This window comes from Equus quagga, chromosome 16, assembly GCF_021613505.1.
Source record: "Equus quagga isolate Etosha38 chromosome 16, UCLA_HA_Equagga_1.0, whole genome shotgun sequence".
Classification (NCBI taxonomy): domain Eukaryota; kingdom Metazoa; phylum Chordata; class Mammalia; order Perissodactyla; family Equidae; genus Equus; species Equus quagga.
Genome location: NC_060282.1, coordinates 17809746 through 17827714, shown reverse-complemented (window position 1 = coordinate 17827714; position 17969 = coordinate 17809746). Strand labels below are relative to the sequence as shown.

The 17969-nt window shown below is 38.9% G+C and overlaps 1 protein-coding gene across 1 annotated transcript in view; it reads right to left on the bottom strand.

Moving 5' to 3' along the window:
- Positions 1 to 17316, bottom strand: part of ATAD2 (ATPase family AAA domain containing 2) — a 66083-nt gene extending 48767 nt beyond the window's left edge. Inside the window, exons 1-3 of the mRNA XM_046642427.1 lie at positions 17038 to 17316; positions 5864 to 6012; positions 1167 to 1216 (exon numbers count right to left, since the gene is read on the bottom strand). Coding sequence (XP_046498383.1) covers positions 1167 to 1216; positions 5864 to 6012; positions 17038 to 17205 — 367 coding nt within the window. The 5' untranslated portion in view covers positions 17206 to 17316. The remainder of the gene's footprint in view (positions 1 to 1166; positions 1217 to 5863; positions 6013 to 17037) is intronic.
- Positions 17317 to 17969: the final 653 nt, after the last annotated feature.

Here is a 17969-nt window from a genome sequence, read left to right as displayed (position 1 = left end):
TACCATATGATCCAGCAATTCCACTCTCAAGAGAAAAGGGAAGATATATAATACAAAGATTTGTACACAACTGTTCAAAGCAGTTTTGTGATAACCCCAAACTGGAAACAACACAAACATCCATCAAAAGATGAATAAACAAATTGTGGGAAACAACCTAAGTGTCCATTAATGGATGAATGTGATGAAGAAGATGTGAAATATACACACAGCAGAATATTATTCAGCTGTAAGAATGACATCTTACCGTTTGCAATAACATGGATGGACCTTGAGGGCATTATGCTAAGTGAAATAAGTCAGACAGAGAAAGACAAATACAGTATGATATCACTTACGTGTGAAATCTAGAAAAGCTGAACTCACAGAAACAGAGAATAGAACAGTGGTTACCAAGGAATGGGGGTTTGAGGGAAAAGGGGAGATGTTGGCCAAAGAGTACAAATTTCCAGCTGTAAGTAAGTTCTAGGGACCTAAGGTACAGCATAGTGATTACAAGTAATAATAGTGTATTATACACTTGAAAGTTGCTAAGAGAATAGATCTTAAATGTTCTCACCACAAAAAACAAATGGTAATTATGTGACATGATGAAGGTGTAAGCCAAAGCTATGGTAGTAATCATTTTGCAATATATAAGTGCATTAAATTAATATTTGTTGTACACCTTAAACTTTCAATTATATTTCAATAAAGCTGTAAAAAAAACAAAACAAATTGTGGTATATCCATTTAGTGGAATACTACTCAGTAACAAAAAGCAACAACATGGATGATACTCAAGGTAATTTATGCTGAATAAAAGCCAGACAAAAAAGAATGCATGCTGTATAATTCGATTTATAGAAAACTCCAGAAAAACGGAAACTAATCTATAGTGACAGAAAGGAGATCAGTGGTTGCTCAGGAATCTTAGTGGGTAGAGGCCACGGAGAGAAGCAAGAGGAGCCAGGAGGCATTATAAAAGGGCCTGAGGAAATTCTGGGAGGTGATGGTTATCTTTACTATCTTATTGTGGTGATGACTTCATGGCATATACTTATGTCAAAACCAAAAAATGTGTACACTTTAAATATGGACAGTTTCTTGTATGCACCTCAATACACCTATAAACAAAATATTAATTACATGTTTTTAAAATGTGGAAGGCCTTTAACATTACTTACCTTCTTTGCACTCTTCTTTTTTTTTATCAGCCTGCTGTCTGGCCAACTGCCTATATGAGAAAAATACATTACATAATTCAAAATAATTTTAAATCCTACATTTCCTAATACTCCAAACTATGACAAAAAGTTAAATCAGTATGGAGAGTAAATACTCGTAGCTACCTAAAAACCTAAAAAACAGCTTCAGAATATCTATGCTTGTATAATATAAGTTACAGTTAAACAGTCTGAGAACCTAAACAGAATTAATCTTACCTAAACAGGAAACGAAATCCTTAGCCTAAGTGTTTAGGTATAATTGAACTAAGCATTGAGCAAAAACAAGTCAATGTGTTTTATGCCATAGGGATATAATGGTCCCACATCATTGAGGAATTTATAACTATAAACAAAACTAATGTCCCTTAGTGACATGTTAATTTCCTTCTAAGAACATTTGCTGGCCACAGTCTTTACACGACATGCATTAACATGTACACGTAGAAACAATCCCATTTATGAATCAGATGTCCTACCTACAAACTGGCAGACAGAATCTACTGAATCGGAAAGGTTTAAAAAAAGGTACCCTACCCTTACCTTTTTCCAAAATTCCACTGAGCAAACAAAATAGTTATGTCTTATTAACTTATTTTTAAGGATTTAATTTTCCATACTTGGATAGGCTATACCTATTAAGCAACCCATGTATCAGGCTATTTGCAACTGGGCTGGTTTTACATGTGAAATTTCAAATGTGATACTTTAAAATAAAAAGAAACCATCTTATCCAGAAGAGTTAACTGATGCATCCTCATAACAATGTAAGTCATCACTAATTCCTTCCCTTTCTTGGAACACAGATAAGAACCAAGAGCAAAATCAAAACCCTTGGAGCAATCCATCTACAGGTGAAGGCCTAGTTTGTTCACAGGCTCATAGACTTTTCTCATAAAGGAGCCTCTGCCTATATACCATGTATGTCCACACTTTTATAAACCAGGCCTCTGTTAAGATGGTAGGGACACAATGACTAAAGCAGTGTTTTTCTTTTTTTTTGCCTGTAGGGGAAGTGGGGGCACCTTTTCCCTTTGCAAGGGTTGATAAACTTTTTCTTAAGTGGATAGTAAATATTTTAGGCTTGTGAGCCATAAAGTCTGTGTTACAACTACACACACAACCCTAACACTGAAGTGGAAAAGCAGTCACAGACAGAATGAATGGGCATGGCTGTATTCCATTTACAAAAACAGGTGGCTGGACTTCTGTTAACACCTGCAAATCTGACGAAAGCTATCGATCTCTTCTCCCTAGAAAACTGCATATACACATACAAGTTTAAACATTATTTTGGAGGTTTCATGTGCCCCCTGAAAACCATGATTACTGGACTCTAGTTAAGAACCCTAGCACCAAAGAAATACAGATTTTGCCCTCAAGGCATAGTTACTCAAATCTTTCTGTTTAACAGTCTTGGTCCCCTTGTTTTTGAGCCCCAAATAGCTTGAAAACAAAGTGGGGGGAAAACACAGGAAGGAAGGAAGTAAAGAGATTACTTCAGTCAGGCAAACTGGCAACAGCAAAAAGGGTCACCCTAATAAGAAACAGGAAAACTACACAAAGCAGAATTCAAAAATATTAAAGGCCACTTTACATAATTCTTATACAAAGAGATCCTGATGTTATCATTATATAAAATAATAAATAGTCCCTGTAATAATGATCTGAATACAGAGATTTTTTTTTAAGATAGGAATTCTTCTCCACAGAAGACATACAAATGGCCAATAAGCACATGAAAAGATACTTAACATTATTAACCATCACGGAAATGCAAATCAGAACCACAATGCAATACTTCACACCAATTAAAATGGCTAAAACCAAAAAGAGAGACTATGACAAGTGTAGGCGAGGATGTGGAGAAACTGGAACCCTCACACATTGCTGGTGGGAATGTAAAAGGGTACAGCTGCTTTGAACCAAAGTTTGGCAGTTCCTCAACATTAAAACAGAGTTACTATTTGACCTAGCAATTCTACTCCTAGGTATATACCCAAAAAAATCAAAATCATACGTCCACACAAAAATTTGCACACCAATGTTCATAGCATTATTTATAATAGCCAAAAGGTAGAAACAATCCAAATGTCCATGAACTAATGAGTGGATGAACAAAATGTGATATATTCACACAATGGAATCTTATTTGGAAATAAAATAAAAAGAATGAAGTGCTGGCAAGATATTCTAATACAGACGAACCTTCAAAATATTGTACCAAATGAAAGAAAAAACAGTTTCTTTTTGGAGTGACGAAAATGTTCTCAAATTAGATAGTAGTGATGGTTGCACAATATTGTGAATATTCTAAGACCACTGAATTACACTTTAAAATTATGAATTTTATGATATGTGAATTATATCTCAATAAAGTTATTTAAAAATAATTGAAAAGGTAGGAACTGAATATATTTTAGAAGGAATCTAATTAAAAAATATCAAGTCACTCATCTTTAAATCCAGATTAAAAAGCACTTATTTTAATACACTTCTTTAATACTTTTCAAGCATAAAGCCCAGCACAATGTTTCACAAACTTGAAATAATGTACACATCCTTCTAAAGGTAAAAACTTACAGGACTTCCAACATTAATTCTTTTATGTCTATCTATAAGCCAAACTAGATATAAATTCATTTATGTTTTATACAATAAAACCAACCACCAACAAAAATATTAATACAACATGAGGTTTTGCTGAAACAAAACAGCCATTTGCTGCGTGAATGTGGTGCTGACTGCTATCAATTTCTCTTGAGTTTGGTATGTTATGTATCCTGTTTGCTGCGTATTGTGATGATTCAATTCATATACTTCTCTTTATCTGAAGTGCTCTAAACCTTCATTTGAACAGCTTGTCATAACATCACATCACGTGGCTTTCTCTTAGAACAGACATGTCATTTATGTATTATGGTCAGATTTTGTTATCTCACGAACCTGAGATAACTAAAGCAGTATTACTTGGTGCCAATTTAGTTGTAAAAACAAATGTAGGGCCTGGAATTTTATGGCTGTTCTCTGTAGGGTAGCAATTTAGATGACCCAGAATATTTATTTTTTTCTTCAGATCATACAATAAACTTGAAAATTCTCACAGAGAATTCATGGCCCACTCCCCCCCACCCCAAGAAGACTTCAAGGTTCAGAAATACTGGGGTAGCTTAAATTGTATTTCACTGATTCTAAAAGTTGTACATTTCTCCCATTTTAATGTCTCTGAAATTGGGATGTCTTATAAGAGATGGCATGTTGTAGTTTAACTTTCACTACTTTTTCTTTTTTACCATCTTATAAAATAATTTTGTACGTTTCAACTGCTGTTATCTTGGATTCCCTGAAATACAACAGTAAACACTCCATAAATAATGGACGAAATAAGATGCAAATTTAAAAATATATAATAAAAGACCAAGTAACTGAAAAAGAAACACTAATGCAAAACTTAAAAGGGCATAACCTCACTTATCTGGAAAGCCTGCTACACAAAATCAAAATCAAAATCTAAATTCTGTTTAAGAGTACGAGAGTTCTCAGGTCTGGCCTTCTAGCCAAGTGCTTAAGTTTGCGTGCTCTGCTTCGGTGGCCCAGGGTTTTGCTGGTTTGGTTCGTGGGTGTGGACATGGCACCATTCACCAGGCCATGCTGAGGCGGCGTCCCACATAGCACAACCAGAAGGACCTACAACTAGAATAGACAGCTATGTACTGGCAGGCTTTGATGAGGAGAAGACAACCAAGGGGGAAAAAAAAAGAAGAAGAAGATTGGTAACAGATGTTAGCTCAGGTACCAATCTTAAAATTAAAAAAAAATCCGGTAAACATATAAAAAAAAGTAGGAGAGTTCTAGTCTTCTAAGTCATGAGCAATTTATGAAAAGAATTAATGTAAAAACAATTATTTCATCAAACAAATTTTATTCTAATTGGCACTTCCTCCCATTTATGTTAGGCCCACCAAAGTGGGGGAAAAAGTGAAGGTTTTGAGCTAATTAAACTTAGATTTAAATCTGTCCTGAACCAAACAAACCCAACTTGCATGAACTACCTACTTAATTCACTGAAACTAACTCCTGGAGTATTAAAATGGAATTCATGCTACCTACCTCATGCTTCTTGGGAAACAAAGTTTAAATATGTATAAAACATCTAGTCTCATTAGACATGTCAAAAAAACCCCACATTCTGCCTCTACGTGAAGACTGCTTTATAAGCACACCAACACAGAGAAATTCAAGAGAGACTCAGAACTGATGAAAAACTTGGTAGCAAGCAATCAGAAATATAACTACTATTTTGAATAAAAGCTCTAGACAGACTACGAAACAGAACCACATATCATAAGAAAGTTACAGTCACAGGCTCTTTAGATACTCAAGTACTTAAGAGACCTGATCCCGTATCAACCAATCTTGTTAGCTGCATTCACGCACATCAAAAACATCATCTTTGGACAATAAAAACAAATCCGACTGTGTACATATTACATTTTTAATTCAATAATATTCACTTGTGGTAATTTCACTTAAATAAATAACATTTTACAACCCTGAAATCTTGATGACTGGCCAAGAATACACTTAAAAATCAAATGCAAATTCTAAATTATTACTTTAAAACTATTTTAAATTAGCATTCAACCATCTTGTATTACCTTGTAAAATGCCTGCTATTAGCATGTTTCTCCGTTATTTCCATATTCTTTTCAAAACTAGAACCTGAAGAATTCTGTGCATTTTTTCTCAAAGATCTTAAAGCACGTGTCCGGTGGTAGGTTTCAACTTCCTTAACTGAAGACCCATCCTTTAAGAAAAATTAAGAAAGCCATCTAAGTTTTTCTTTAGTCAAAATTCCCAAGTTAAACTCCTCCTAGGAGTTTTCTCTGATTATAAGTTTGTAACAACTGCTATTTGTGCAGAATCATTTTGCATCTCTCTAGGGAGCTACGAAAGTTAATATTTAGAATAAATAATCATTTTATGATAAATATTAGCAATGTCTATGAAATGGCTAATATATTTATTTATGAACTATTATGAATAGTTCTATTTCATAATAAGTTGTCTAGAGTTTAGTTTTCCACTAGTGATAAAAAGTTGTAATAGTCCATAACAGTAAGTACACCTTTATTTTAAGGCTACAGAAATTAGAAAGATACACACACCATTCGTTGTCTGCCATGCAACCACTGGCAGCAACCTTAAAATAACTGGACCATCAGAATTGTAATTTTGGCTTGGATGACAAAAAGGAGTTATTACTATCTATTTCACCCAGATAATGAAACAACTGAATTCAGAGACTGGCTTTAGGTAAGTTAATCTGTTGTAAAACCACAGAAACTCCATGTAACTTTATTTTTGCTCAATAGACCGGAGGTTCTCTAAGTCAGTGGGCTGCTTTATGAGCTACAGAGGTTCTGTCATAAAGTATTCAAAAGTTCATACACATCTCTCTGAAATCATATAAAGAATACTTTTACACTAGAAGAGAAGGCAATAGTACCTATCAACTCTAATTCATGCATTCCTACTCTGAAGATTGACAATTTTAGAAAAACAGGCAGTGTTTTAGAAACAGTGCCCCCCACCTTAGGCTGGCTTTATTCGGTCATTTCATTGTTTTATCAGGACATTCTGTCATTAGTTTTGGGCAGAATATTTGTTTGGTTCACAAGTAAAATAAGGATATTTATACAAGCATCTGGGTAAGAATTAAACAAGTACTTCATAAAATATTAAGTGACGTGTATGATTTGTTACCACTTTTATCAGTGTACCTACATTTAAGGATGTTTGAAAAAAATATCAACACTTTTAGGTAGGTATATTATTTTTTTATTTATTTATTTTTTTAAAGATTTTATTTTTTTCCTTTTTCTCCCCAAAGCCCCCCGGTACATAGTTGCATATTCTTCGTTGTGGGTCCTTCTAGTTGTGGCATGTGGGACGCTGCCTCAGCGTGGTTTGATGAGCAGTGCCGTGTCTGCGCCCAGGATTCGAACCAACGAAACACTGGGTCGCCTGCAGCGGAGCGCGCGAACTTAACCACTCGGCCACGGGGCCAGCCCCGGTAGGTATATTATTTTTAAAACAACTATCTACATCTTAGATCAGTGTAGTGTAACATAAGACTTTCCAAGGCAAATATTAAGGGAATCTATTTCCAGATTCTCAACTTTCATATGTACTTTTCCTTAAAACTCATCTGCCTGTGAAGGCACCTTAACACAAGGCATCCTCTTTCATTTACCTTTCTCTCATTTTACAAAACAAAGTCATATCTCTCACTCATTCTGGATCTTACTATCGTGGACTGCCTCAAGGCATTAAACACTTCCTAAAACCAAAGAAAGAAAAACACTAGTGTAGGTGTTAAGAAATTGGCACCGGGCCCAATGGGGTAGTGGTTAAGTTTGTGTTCTCCACTTCAGTGGCCTGGGGTTTGTGAGTTGGGCTCCTGGATGTGGACCTACACACCGCTCATCAAGCCATGCTGTGGCAGCATCCCCCACATACAAAACAGTGGAAGACTGGGCTCAGGTGTTAGCTCAGCAACAATCTTCCTCACAAAAAAAAAAGACTGACCAAAATAGGCAACAAATCCTTTCCTTTGTTAGATGGTTTCCAATTATTTGCTTTCAAGAAAATTGAAAGGAGACCTAATCAAGCTAAAAGACCATTAAAAATAATTTTTGGCAAGTGATTTTCAGCATAAAAGCCAGAAAAACTGCGAGGCACTGCTAAACAAAACTCCCTTCATTACTATCTACTTATTTATATGAACAATGTTCTCAGTGCTTACATTTATAAAAACAATGGAACTGATGCCAAACGTTTTCAGCAATAAGTAAGACTCACCCACAGATCCATGAACTAACTGAGTGAGGAGGGGAACTCAACCACATGAAATCCTAATGAAATCTTACTTTCTACGTTTAATCATTGTGAATCAAAATAGGTAATGCTTTCGCTGTTTTGATCAATTGAATATTAATAACTGTGATAATTCAATACATAAAAATTTTATTCCTTGGAGCCTTACAATAACAGAAAAATGGAAAAAAAGTCAAATTTTGCTTTACAAGTATGAAATGATAATTAATAAATGACTTTCAAGCATAAAAATGTATCAAGATAAAATGCTGTACATTAAATGAATTGGAAATACAAATTAAAAGGGGAAAAAAACGATGAAGGTAAAATTTCTGACCACTAAAAGCGCTTGTTCATGTACTATTTTTTACTGTTCCAAGACAGGTATCAAATAACTATGGTTTTTAGACCAGTGGACCTGTAGAAGTCTGATGTAATAGTTTTATTTTTTAACATCAACATTAAAAGATGACAAATAGATCTCCATTGTAACTATTTAAACCAGTGGGGGTGGGGAGATTTTAGATGGCAGCTTAGAAATGTATAGAATACAGAGTTAAAAAAAAAAAAAAACACCTTAGGGGGGCTGGCCTGTGGTGCAGCTGTTAAGTGCGCATGCTCTGTTTCAGCAACCCAGGGTTCGCTGATTCAGATCCCAGGTGTGTACCTACGCACCTCTTATCAAACTAAGCTGTGGCAGGCGTCCCACATATAAAGTAGAGGAAGATGGGCATGGATGGTAGCTCACGGACAATCTTCCTCAGCAAAAGAAAAGGAGGATTGGTGGCAGATGGTAGCTCAGGGCTAATCTTCCTCAAAAAAAACAAACAGGGGCCAGCCTCACGGCCAAGTGGTTAAGTTTGCACACTCCACTCGGCGGCCCAGGGTTTCCCCCGTTCGGATCCTGGGTGCGGACATGGCACTGCTCATCAAGCCATGTTGAGGTGGTGTCCCACATGCCACAATTAGAAGGACCCACAACTAAAACTATAAAACTATGTACCGGGGGGCTTTGGGGAGAAAAAGGAAAAATAAAATCTTCAAACAAACAAACAAAAAGCCCTTAGTGGGGGGCCAGCCTAGTGGCACAACGCTGAAGTTCGCACATTCTGCTTTGGTGCCCCGTAATTTGCTGGTTCAGATCCCGGGTGCGGACCTACACACTGCTTGTCAAGCCATGCTTTGGCAGGCGTCCCACATATAAAGTAGAGGAAGATGGGCATGGATGTTAGCTCAGGGCCAGTCTTCCTCAGCAAAAAGAGGAGGATTGACGGCGGATGTTAGCTCAGGGCTAATCTTCCTCAAAAACAAAAACAAAAACCCTTAGGAACTCTTAGAAGAAAACATAGGGGAAAACTTTCATGACATTGGATTTGGCAAGGACTTCTTAGCTATGACATCAAAAGCATAGACAACAAAAGAAAAAATAGATAAGTTAGACTTGATCAAAATTAAAAACTTTGTGCAAAGGACACTATCAACAGAGTGAAACAGAAATCCATAGAATAGGTGAAAAATTTGCAAATCATATATCTGACAAAGGACTGATATTCACAATATAAAAAACTCCTATGTTATAACAAAAAAAAATTAAAAATGGGCAAAGGACTTGAACAGACATTTCTCCAGAGAATATATACAAGTGACCAGTAAACACATGAAAAGATGTTGAACATAACTAGTCATAGGGAAATACAAATCTAACCACAATGAGATGCCATCTCATACTCCTTGGGATGGCTATTATCCAAAAAAGAAACTAAGTGTTGGCAAGGATGTGAAGCAACTGGAACCTGTGAGCACTGCTGGTGGGATGTAAAATGGTACGGCCACTGTGGAACACGATATGGCAATTCCTCAAAAAATTAAACACAGAATTACCATATGACCCAGCAATCCTACTTCTGGGTATACACTCAAAAGAAGTGAAAGCAGGACCTGAACAGGTATTTGTACACTCATGTTCACAGCAGCATTATTCACAACAGTCAAAAAGTGGAAGCAATCCAAGTGTTCACTGACAGATGAAGGGATTAAAAAAAATGTACATACAACAAAATATTATTAAGCCTTAAAAAGAAAGGAAATGTTAACATACTGATACAACATGGATGAACCTTGAAGATATTATGCTAAGTGAAATAAGTCAGTTACAAAAGGACAAATATTGTATGTTTCCTCTTAAATGAGCCTCCTAGGGTAGCAACATTCAGAGACAGAAAGTAGAACAGTGGTTGCCAGGGCCTGGGAGGAGGAAGAATGAGGAGCTGGCGTTTACTGGGCACAGAGTTTCAGTTTTGGAAGATGAAAACTCTGGATATGAAGGGTGGTGATGGTTGCAGAACAATGTGAATGCACTTACTTAATACTACAGAACTGTAAACTTAGAAAGGGTTAAAATGGTAAATTTTATGTTATCTATATTTTATTACAATAAAAAAGGAAAAGTAAATGTCACTATATTCCCGGGGATAATAATAAAAGGTTTGTTTCCATAGAAAAGAGAAGGAAGGGGGTGCTAAATACTGAGAAGAAAAGATTCCCTGAGAAACCTGGAAGATTTAATCTTATAAATGGTATGAGTGAATCTTTGATGTGCATGGTGAGCGGCTTAGTTCATCCTTCCTAAATAAGCATTAGGCATTAAGAAAGACTCTCCTTAACAGAGTGGAGAGAAAAACAAAACAGGTTTTTGGGGAATCACCTATATAGAAATACACACTGGGGAATTTTAAAATATCATTAACTTTCAAAAAAGTTTACATAAAAGCAATATAAAAATAAAAGCAATACACATCCAATATAATTGAAAAAAATGTAACGCACAAAGATGAAACTGTCACCCTTAATTCCAGCTACCCACAGACAACCAGATAACCTTTTGGTGCATAAACCATTCTTTTCCTATGCAAACATATTCGTACTATTTTTAAATTGGGATAATACATAATACTATTATATTTTGTAACTTTTTCTTAGTAATACACTTTCCCATGTCATTAAATATCGTTCTAAAATTTTTTTTAAATGAATAGTATTTCAATCATTACATGAATCTATTTAACAACCTGTTTAATGTATTACGTTTAGGTTATCTGCAATTTCTGTGTGTTATAAATGCCTCTAGATGAATTATTTTGTGTACATATAATTATCTAAGGAAACCAGCACCGTTACTAGATCAGTCACAGTTTAATATATAGCTAATCAAAATAATTTTCTAGAGGTAAGTTAAATGCCAACTGTTAACAGTTAATTAACACTGGATGATAGAAATGGGGACTTCCATTTTCTTTTTTTTACATTCTTCCAATATGTATTACTAGAAAAAAATTTCCTAAGAAGTAAAAAACAAAGAGAAAAGATACTTAATCTGAAAACTAAACCTGTAGATGTAGTGTTCTCATTTATTCTTTAGCTAAAATCTACTTAAATATTGAGAGCACTGATAGTTTTTTAAAAGTGAAGTTTTAAAAGAGGAAAAAATATACGTTAGATTTTTAAGTATGTTATAATCTTGCAGAATCAGTAAGTTAGTACAGGGAGCATGCAACAATAGAATAACAAAAGTTTTTTCCCCAAAGTAGACACAATTGCATAAGAGAAATATTCTAATATGCTGTTTTCCCACAAAAAAACAAGCTTATTAAAGCTTTAAATTCATAACAAAAAATATGCATGGAGGGGGTCAGCTGGTTGAGTCAATTCAAATATCAATTCAACAAATGACGTTTAAACAGGATTTTTAAAATCACAGTTATAATAATGCTATGAAATGTATTCATCCAGACTTAGGCCTCCTTGAAAGCTTGAACAGCAGTAAATTTTAATGCACAATGGTAAACATGTTAGTATATCCAGTTGTGACATCCTTCCTCAGCTTCATCTTTAATTCCTCACCACTGATGTCTTCCACAAGCTCCAGCAATTTGATTTTTACCTCTACCGCTCTTTCAGTAGATCTAAAGCTATCTCCCAATAGCTAAAGCCAACGGCCTCTGCTCTACCTCATTGACTTCTACGGAGTTGATCACTCCCTTCTTTAAATGCCTTGACTCTGGTTTACATGACATTCTTTTTTACATAATTCATCCTCTTCTCACCCTTAAAATACAGCCATGGCTCCAGACCTTCTTAAATATTTTTGTTTTGCTATGTTTTTTATTCACCTTCAAGGATTCAACTATCACCTCTATAAAGATGACTCCTAAAGACATATAGTCCTAACCTCTCACCAAACTCTGGCATCACATTCTCAATGTTCTGTTGCTCACCAATTTAGCTGGAAACAACACCACCTTCCCTCCCTGTATCTGAACAACTCTCAAACTCCTTGCAGTATTATTTGGTATTTTTCTCTCCATTCCTCCGAGTATATTTATGCTCTAGTTTTCTCTGCTTTGGTCTATTGTGATAATAGTGTACTTATTAAGAGCCCAAACTCTTAAAGATAGACTACCTAGGATTGATTCTTGCCATGTCACTTACAGCTGGGTAACCTTGTCCAAATTACATAAGTTCTCTGTGCCTTAGTTTCCATATCTGTAATGAATATAATAATAATAGTTACTTTATAGGGCAAATGCATGTGTGTATGTGCATGTGTGTACTTTGCCTGGCACATACCAAGTGCTATATAAATGGTAGCTATTAACATTATAATCTTTTAACTGGTATTCCAAACTCCAGATTTGTTGACTATAATCCATCCTAAACACTAACTCATCAGATCTCTGTTCTAAAAGTTGCAACTTCTAAGCCTAAAATCAAGGGCCAGTCTAACACAAACTGACAAAAATGGACTACCTATTATTACACAAAACCAAGCACACTCTCTCAAATGCAGAGCAGCCACGTCACCTAACTCCAGGGAGCAAGATTTATTGCCACATGTCAAAATCTCCCTATCCATTCTTTGTGATACATTGAGCTGTATACTTTTCATTTTTCTGTGTTGTGTTATGCTTCAAGTTTTTAAAAATCTCACATATGTCATACACGTCAGTGTTGAGTCTGGAACATCTTTCCAGACTTTTAAATAAACATACAACTAAAAAAACCCCCAAAATAGTACCTTCTACATACTACACCATGTTTTATTTTACCTAACAACATACGGAAGAATAAAAATGTATGTAAACACAACCCAAAAGTAATGCACAATCATCACCCAAAAAACCCCCCCTACTATCTATCCTTAAGTGACTCTTCAGCATGAGAAACAACTCTAAATTTAATGAATCAAAGAGCCTCAGACCTGTGAAAGCACAGAAATAGACAATGGCTAATCTGATTCAGAGGAAAAAAGAAACCACAGAAGGGGCATCCAAACTCATAAGGATGGTAGGATGAAAATAAAAGTTTAAAAAGCAAAAAAACAAATTAAAAACAAACAAAAATTCAGGGAACCCATAAAAGTAAAGGGAAAAAAAAAACTAACACAGCCTTAAGCTCAGCTGAGTGAGACTATATTCAAAGTGTAAAAGTAGAATGTGGTTAATAAATAGATAGGACCGCAGGTACCTTCAGAATTCGAAGATAAGGTCAGCCTCTGAGATTAGATGAAGAAAAATTCAAGTTAACGAACTAATATGAATAAATTCAACCATCTGTAAAAGTAACCTACCCTAAGAAATGCTCTGTCACTAAATACATGGCTGAGGAGACTAGGAAAGACCCAATCAATCAGGGTGATCAAGGAGTTAAGTTTCTGAAATGCATAACTGATGTAAAAAACAAGCTATAATCAAATCAAATGAATGTATAAAGTCCGTAAATGAGAAAATATTCCAATCACAAACGTACGTTTCATTTTTAGTATTGGTGGGCTTTGTCAGCACTAATACATACATTACCCCACAAGATTATCCATTTCTTTTGATCCAATCCCATGTTCACCAAGGAACACTCTGACCATAATTTGGTCTAGAGGCTTTACAGAAGAGAGGAGTACTATGTCTCAAAAAGGTATAATCTCTACTGGAAAGCCTGGCCTAGGAAAAAAACTCTTTCCACCGTACAACATCCAGCGGAGTGTTAATTGCTCAACCACTACACACCACTGACACAACACTTCTGGCAAACAGTCTCTGTACGTTGCTGTTAGGTCTCCTCTGCTAGACCAAGGTCCTTTAGAGCAATGACAACCAATAAGAAATATTTCTTATGCACCTATTATACTCTAGGTTCTGTTTGAGGTTCTGCAAATACACTGCTGAACAAAAGGTCAAAATCCAGATTCCTATGGAGTTACATTCTGATTTAGGGAGAGAGAAAAATATCTAAAAAGTAGGAAATTATAGAATATGTTAGAAGGTGGTAAGTGCTATAGGAACATGAAGCAGAGTAAAAGGGCATGTCAATCAGAGTGGTTTGTAATGTTAAATAGGGTGGTTAGGGTCACCATCAATGAAAAGGTGGAATTTTAGCGGACTTGAAAGAGAGATTCCTAGGTCCTCCCAGGTAGTACTCTGTTCTGTGGCTTATATAAAGGTGAATGTGAACAAGTTAGTTAAGTCTCTGTGCCTCAGTTCTCTCATCTGCAAAACAAGATAACCACATCTACCTCATAATGTTATGAGGACTGAGTTAAGACTTGTAAAATTCTTGGAACACGTTATTAAACACTGTCAATAAATACATGGCTGAGGAGACTAGGAAATGCCCAATCAATCAGGGTGATCAAGGAGTTAAGTTTCTGAAATGCATAATTGACGTAAAAAACAAGTTTCTTTTCTGAGGTTTTTTTGTTTTTAATTAAAAAAAATGCAAAAGGTAAAGGAACAGGTCATGCTGATATCCAGGGGAAGAGTATGCCCAACAGAGGGTAGAGCAGTGTAAAGGCCCTGGTATTCAGAAGCAGCTGGGCCAGGGAGGCTCGAATAGACTAGGTTTTGCAAAAGAAAGAATGCAAGAGGATGTCATGATAAAGGGAAGGGGCTGGAAGGGCATAAGGCTGCTCCCAAACTTTTAAACTTTGACTGTTAGATAGGGATTTTTGAGCAGAGGAATAATCAACTGTTTTGACTTTAAAAAAGATCACTCTGTAAGCTATATTGAGAACTGACTGCTGGGGGGCAGGGACATTACACATAAGGGTGGAAAACAGGGGGGTCAGTCAAAAATCTATTTTAATAATCCAGGCAAGAGATAATGGCTTGAACCAGCATGGCAACAATGGAGGGGAGCTGAGAACTTGTCAGATTCTGAATATATTTTGAAAGTAAAGGGAACAAAATTTGCTAACATGAAACGAGAGAGGAGTCAAGGATGACTCTAAGGTTTCTGACCTGAGGAACTGGAAAGATGGAGAGGCCATTAAATAAAACTGACTGGGGTCTTAAGAGCCGACAATGACTGAGTTCTAACTACATGCCAAGCGTTCAGGTAATCTCCTTACACGCATGAACACATTTAATCCTCACTACCCATGTGGTGGGTATCACCCCTTTCAACAAATGTAGAAACCTGCTGATGCTTGGCAAGCTGAGACAAAAAAAACTAACAGTTGTTTTAACTGCCGGTTACTTAAGCGGTATTCAGTACATCATTACAGTCACAGGACCTAGCATCGTTCCTGAAGATGATAAACAGTCAACGAATATTCACCGAAATAATGAGCTTTTCTGAACATGAGCTAGTAAGTCAAGTGACCCCAGTTCAGTGCAGAAGTGTCTGGCCCCCCGAGATGTCTACCAACTTGTGCATGGGACTGAGAAACAGCTCTTGCAAGTCAGGAATTTGTTTTTTCAATGCAGAAGCACCATGTCAGAGACTGAACAGACTCTTTCACTCCCTTCAGTAGAGGAGCGACTAGGATGGGGCATCTACAATAGATACCGACAGCTAATTTCCTACAGGGATCCCTCCCTTCACTATGTTTTGTCACTCTGCCATCCCTCCCCCTGGTCTCTCATTCTGACTTCCCAGTTCCTAACCCTCCCTCTCTGGTCCTATTTTTCCCACCCCCATCCCCAGCCTCCCTCCAACACAACTATACTGCTTCCTGCTGCCTTCACTTGAACGGGGCTGCTTCCTCAACTTCTCCAACCCATTGTTAACACTGCCCCCTCCATCCGTGCCTCTCCCAGCAGCTGGGGTGGGGAGGTGGAGGGACTCTCCCTCAGCCTTAACTCGGCCAATCGCAAATCCCATCTGGACTTCAGACCTAGACGGAGAAGCCCTTCTTTCGAGAGGACTTGACTGTTCCAGCCCCTCGGAAACTTCCCCTACAGACACTGTTTATAACTGCAGCAGGATGTAACAGGAAGGGAAAGGTTCTGGGGGCAGAGAATCCAGGCTCCGATTTCAGATCGACCACGGACTGACTACCTTCTTGAGTCCGCTTCTTCCTCTGTAACGCCGATACCCTAACTATCCACCCTTGTGGAGCTGACACGGGGCTTCACGTCGGTCCCCATCCCTCACCTTGTGCAACCTGGTATTATGCACTGTGCTCTTATTCCCCAACCTCTCCGGATCGTAAAGGAAGGGCGGGGAACCTGAATTATAATCTCTATTCCCGTGGCCCCGAAAAGACCCATCTCGCATACAGTCTGTAAAAGCGTGTGACACTCGATTGATGGGGACCTCGCACGGGAGCCTGGGCGACTGACTGGCGAGGGAGGGGAGGGAGGCGGGGGGCGGGGCAGCGCCAACCCCAGGCCCGGCCTCCCACTGCACTCCGGCTCCGAGGGCTTCGCTTTCCCCCTGCGTCCAAGTCGGCAGGAACGCACGGCTCAGCCCTCTTCCAGGCAGCCCGTCTCCTCACCCGCCCCGCACCCCTCGGGGCTCCGGTGGAAGAAGCTGCCCTTTCCCTCGTCCTCGATCCCGTTCCTCCCAGCCCCTCCCCCCAACTGTCACCCCAACCGCGCCGCCCACCCCCCCCAGGCCCCACCCGGGCAACGGGTCCCCCAGGCCCGGCCCGAGGGGCCCGCCCCAGGCCGGTACTCACGCCCGCGGCGGCCGCGGTGACGCCGGACTGCCCAGCGGCGGTCGCTGAGCGCAGCCGCCTCCGGCCGATCTGCTCCAGGCTGAGGAACTCGTTGGACAGGTTCAGGGAGTCCGTGGCTGAGGCGGCGGAGTGGCTGTGCAGCTCCAGGCTGCTGCGGAGGACCACCATCTTCTGGCCGCCTCGCCCGGCCGTCCGCGGCGGGAGATGGGCCCGAGCTGGGGACGGCAGCCGCTCAGGCTCTTCCGCGCTCCGAATTCTGGCGCCACAAGCTCCGCGCCAGCGGCCGCAGCGCGCGCGCCCGAAATCCCTCCGCCGCATGTCCCGCCCACGCCGCCACCCGACACTCGCAGGCTCGAAACTTTCCTTCCATCTGTAGAGGGAAGGACTTCGGGCCGAAGTTGAGGAGAACCTGCACCTCCAGTGTCGAGCACCTGAGCGAACAGGGGCGGGAGAACGCTGACTTCTTTTTCTTACATAGTTCCGGCTCGCGGAGCTCGGCGGAGGGAGACGGCGGGTAGCGGACGTGGTCCCGTTTGGAATTTTGGCGCGTGGATGGCGGAGGGGGAGGGGAGGCTCCCGCCCGCTCTGATTGGCTGGCGGGGGTCTGGCGGCCCCTCCCCACCCCTCCCGACACCTGCCTGCCGTTTCCCGCCCTACAGGATTCAAATGCAAAATGCCGAGTCCTTGACTGGAGGGGGAGAAAGCACTTGGCCTTTGACAGTTTTTGACTTTGATCCTTAAGAGCTTTGTACTGATAGCTTAACCAAAACAAGTTAATACCAAAAGAAAACAGAAAAGGAGCTAAAAGCGAGCTGGCAGAGCACTATAGTTAAGAACACAGGTTCTGTACCCAGCGCTGCCTTATCCCACGCAGACGATCTCGAGCAAATTATTCCCCTCTCCAGGTCTTACTTTCCTCATCTGTAAATTAA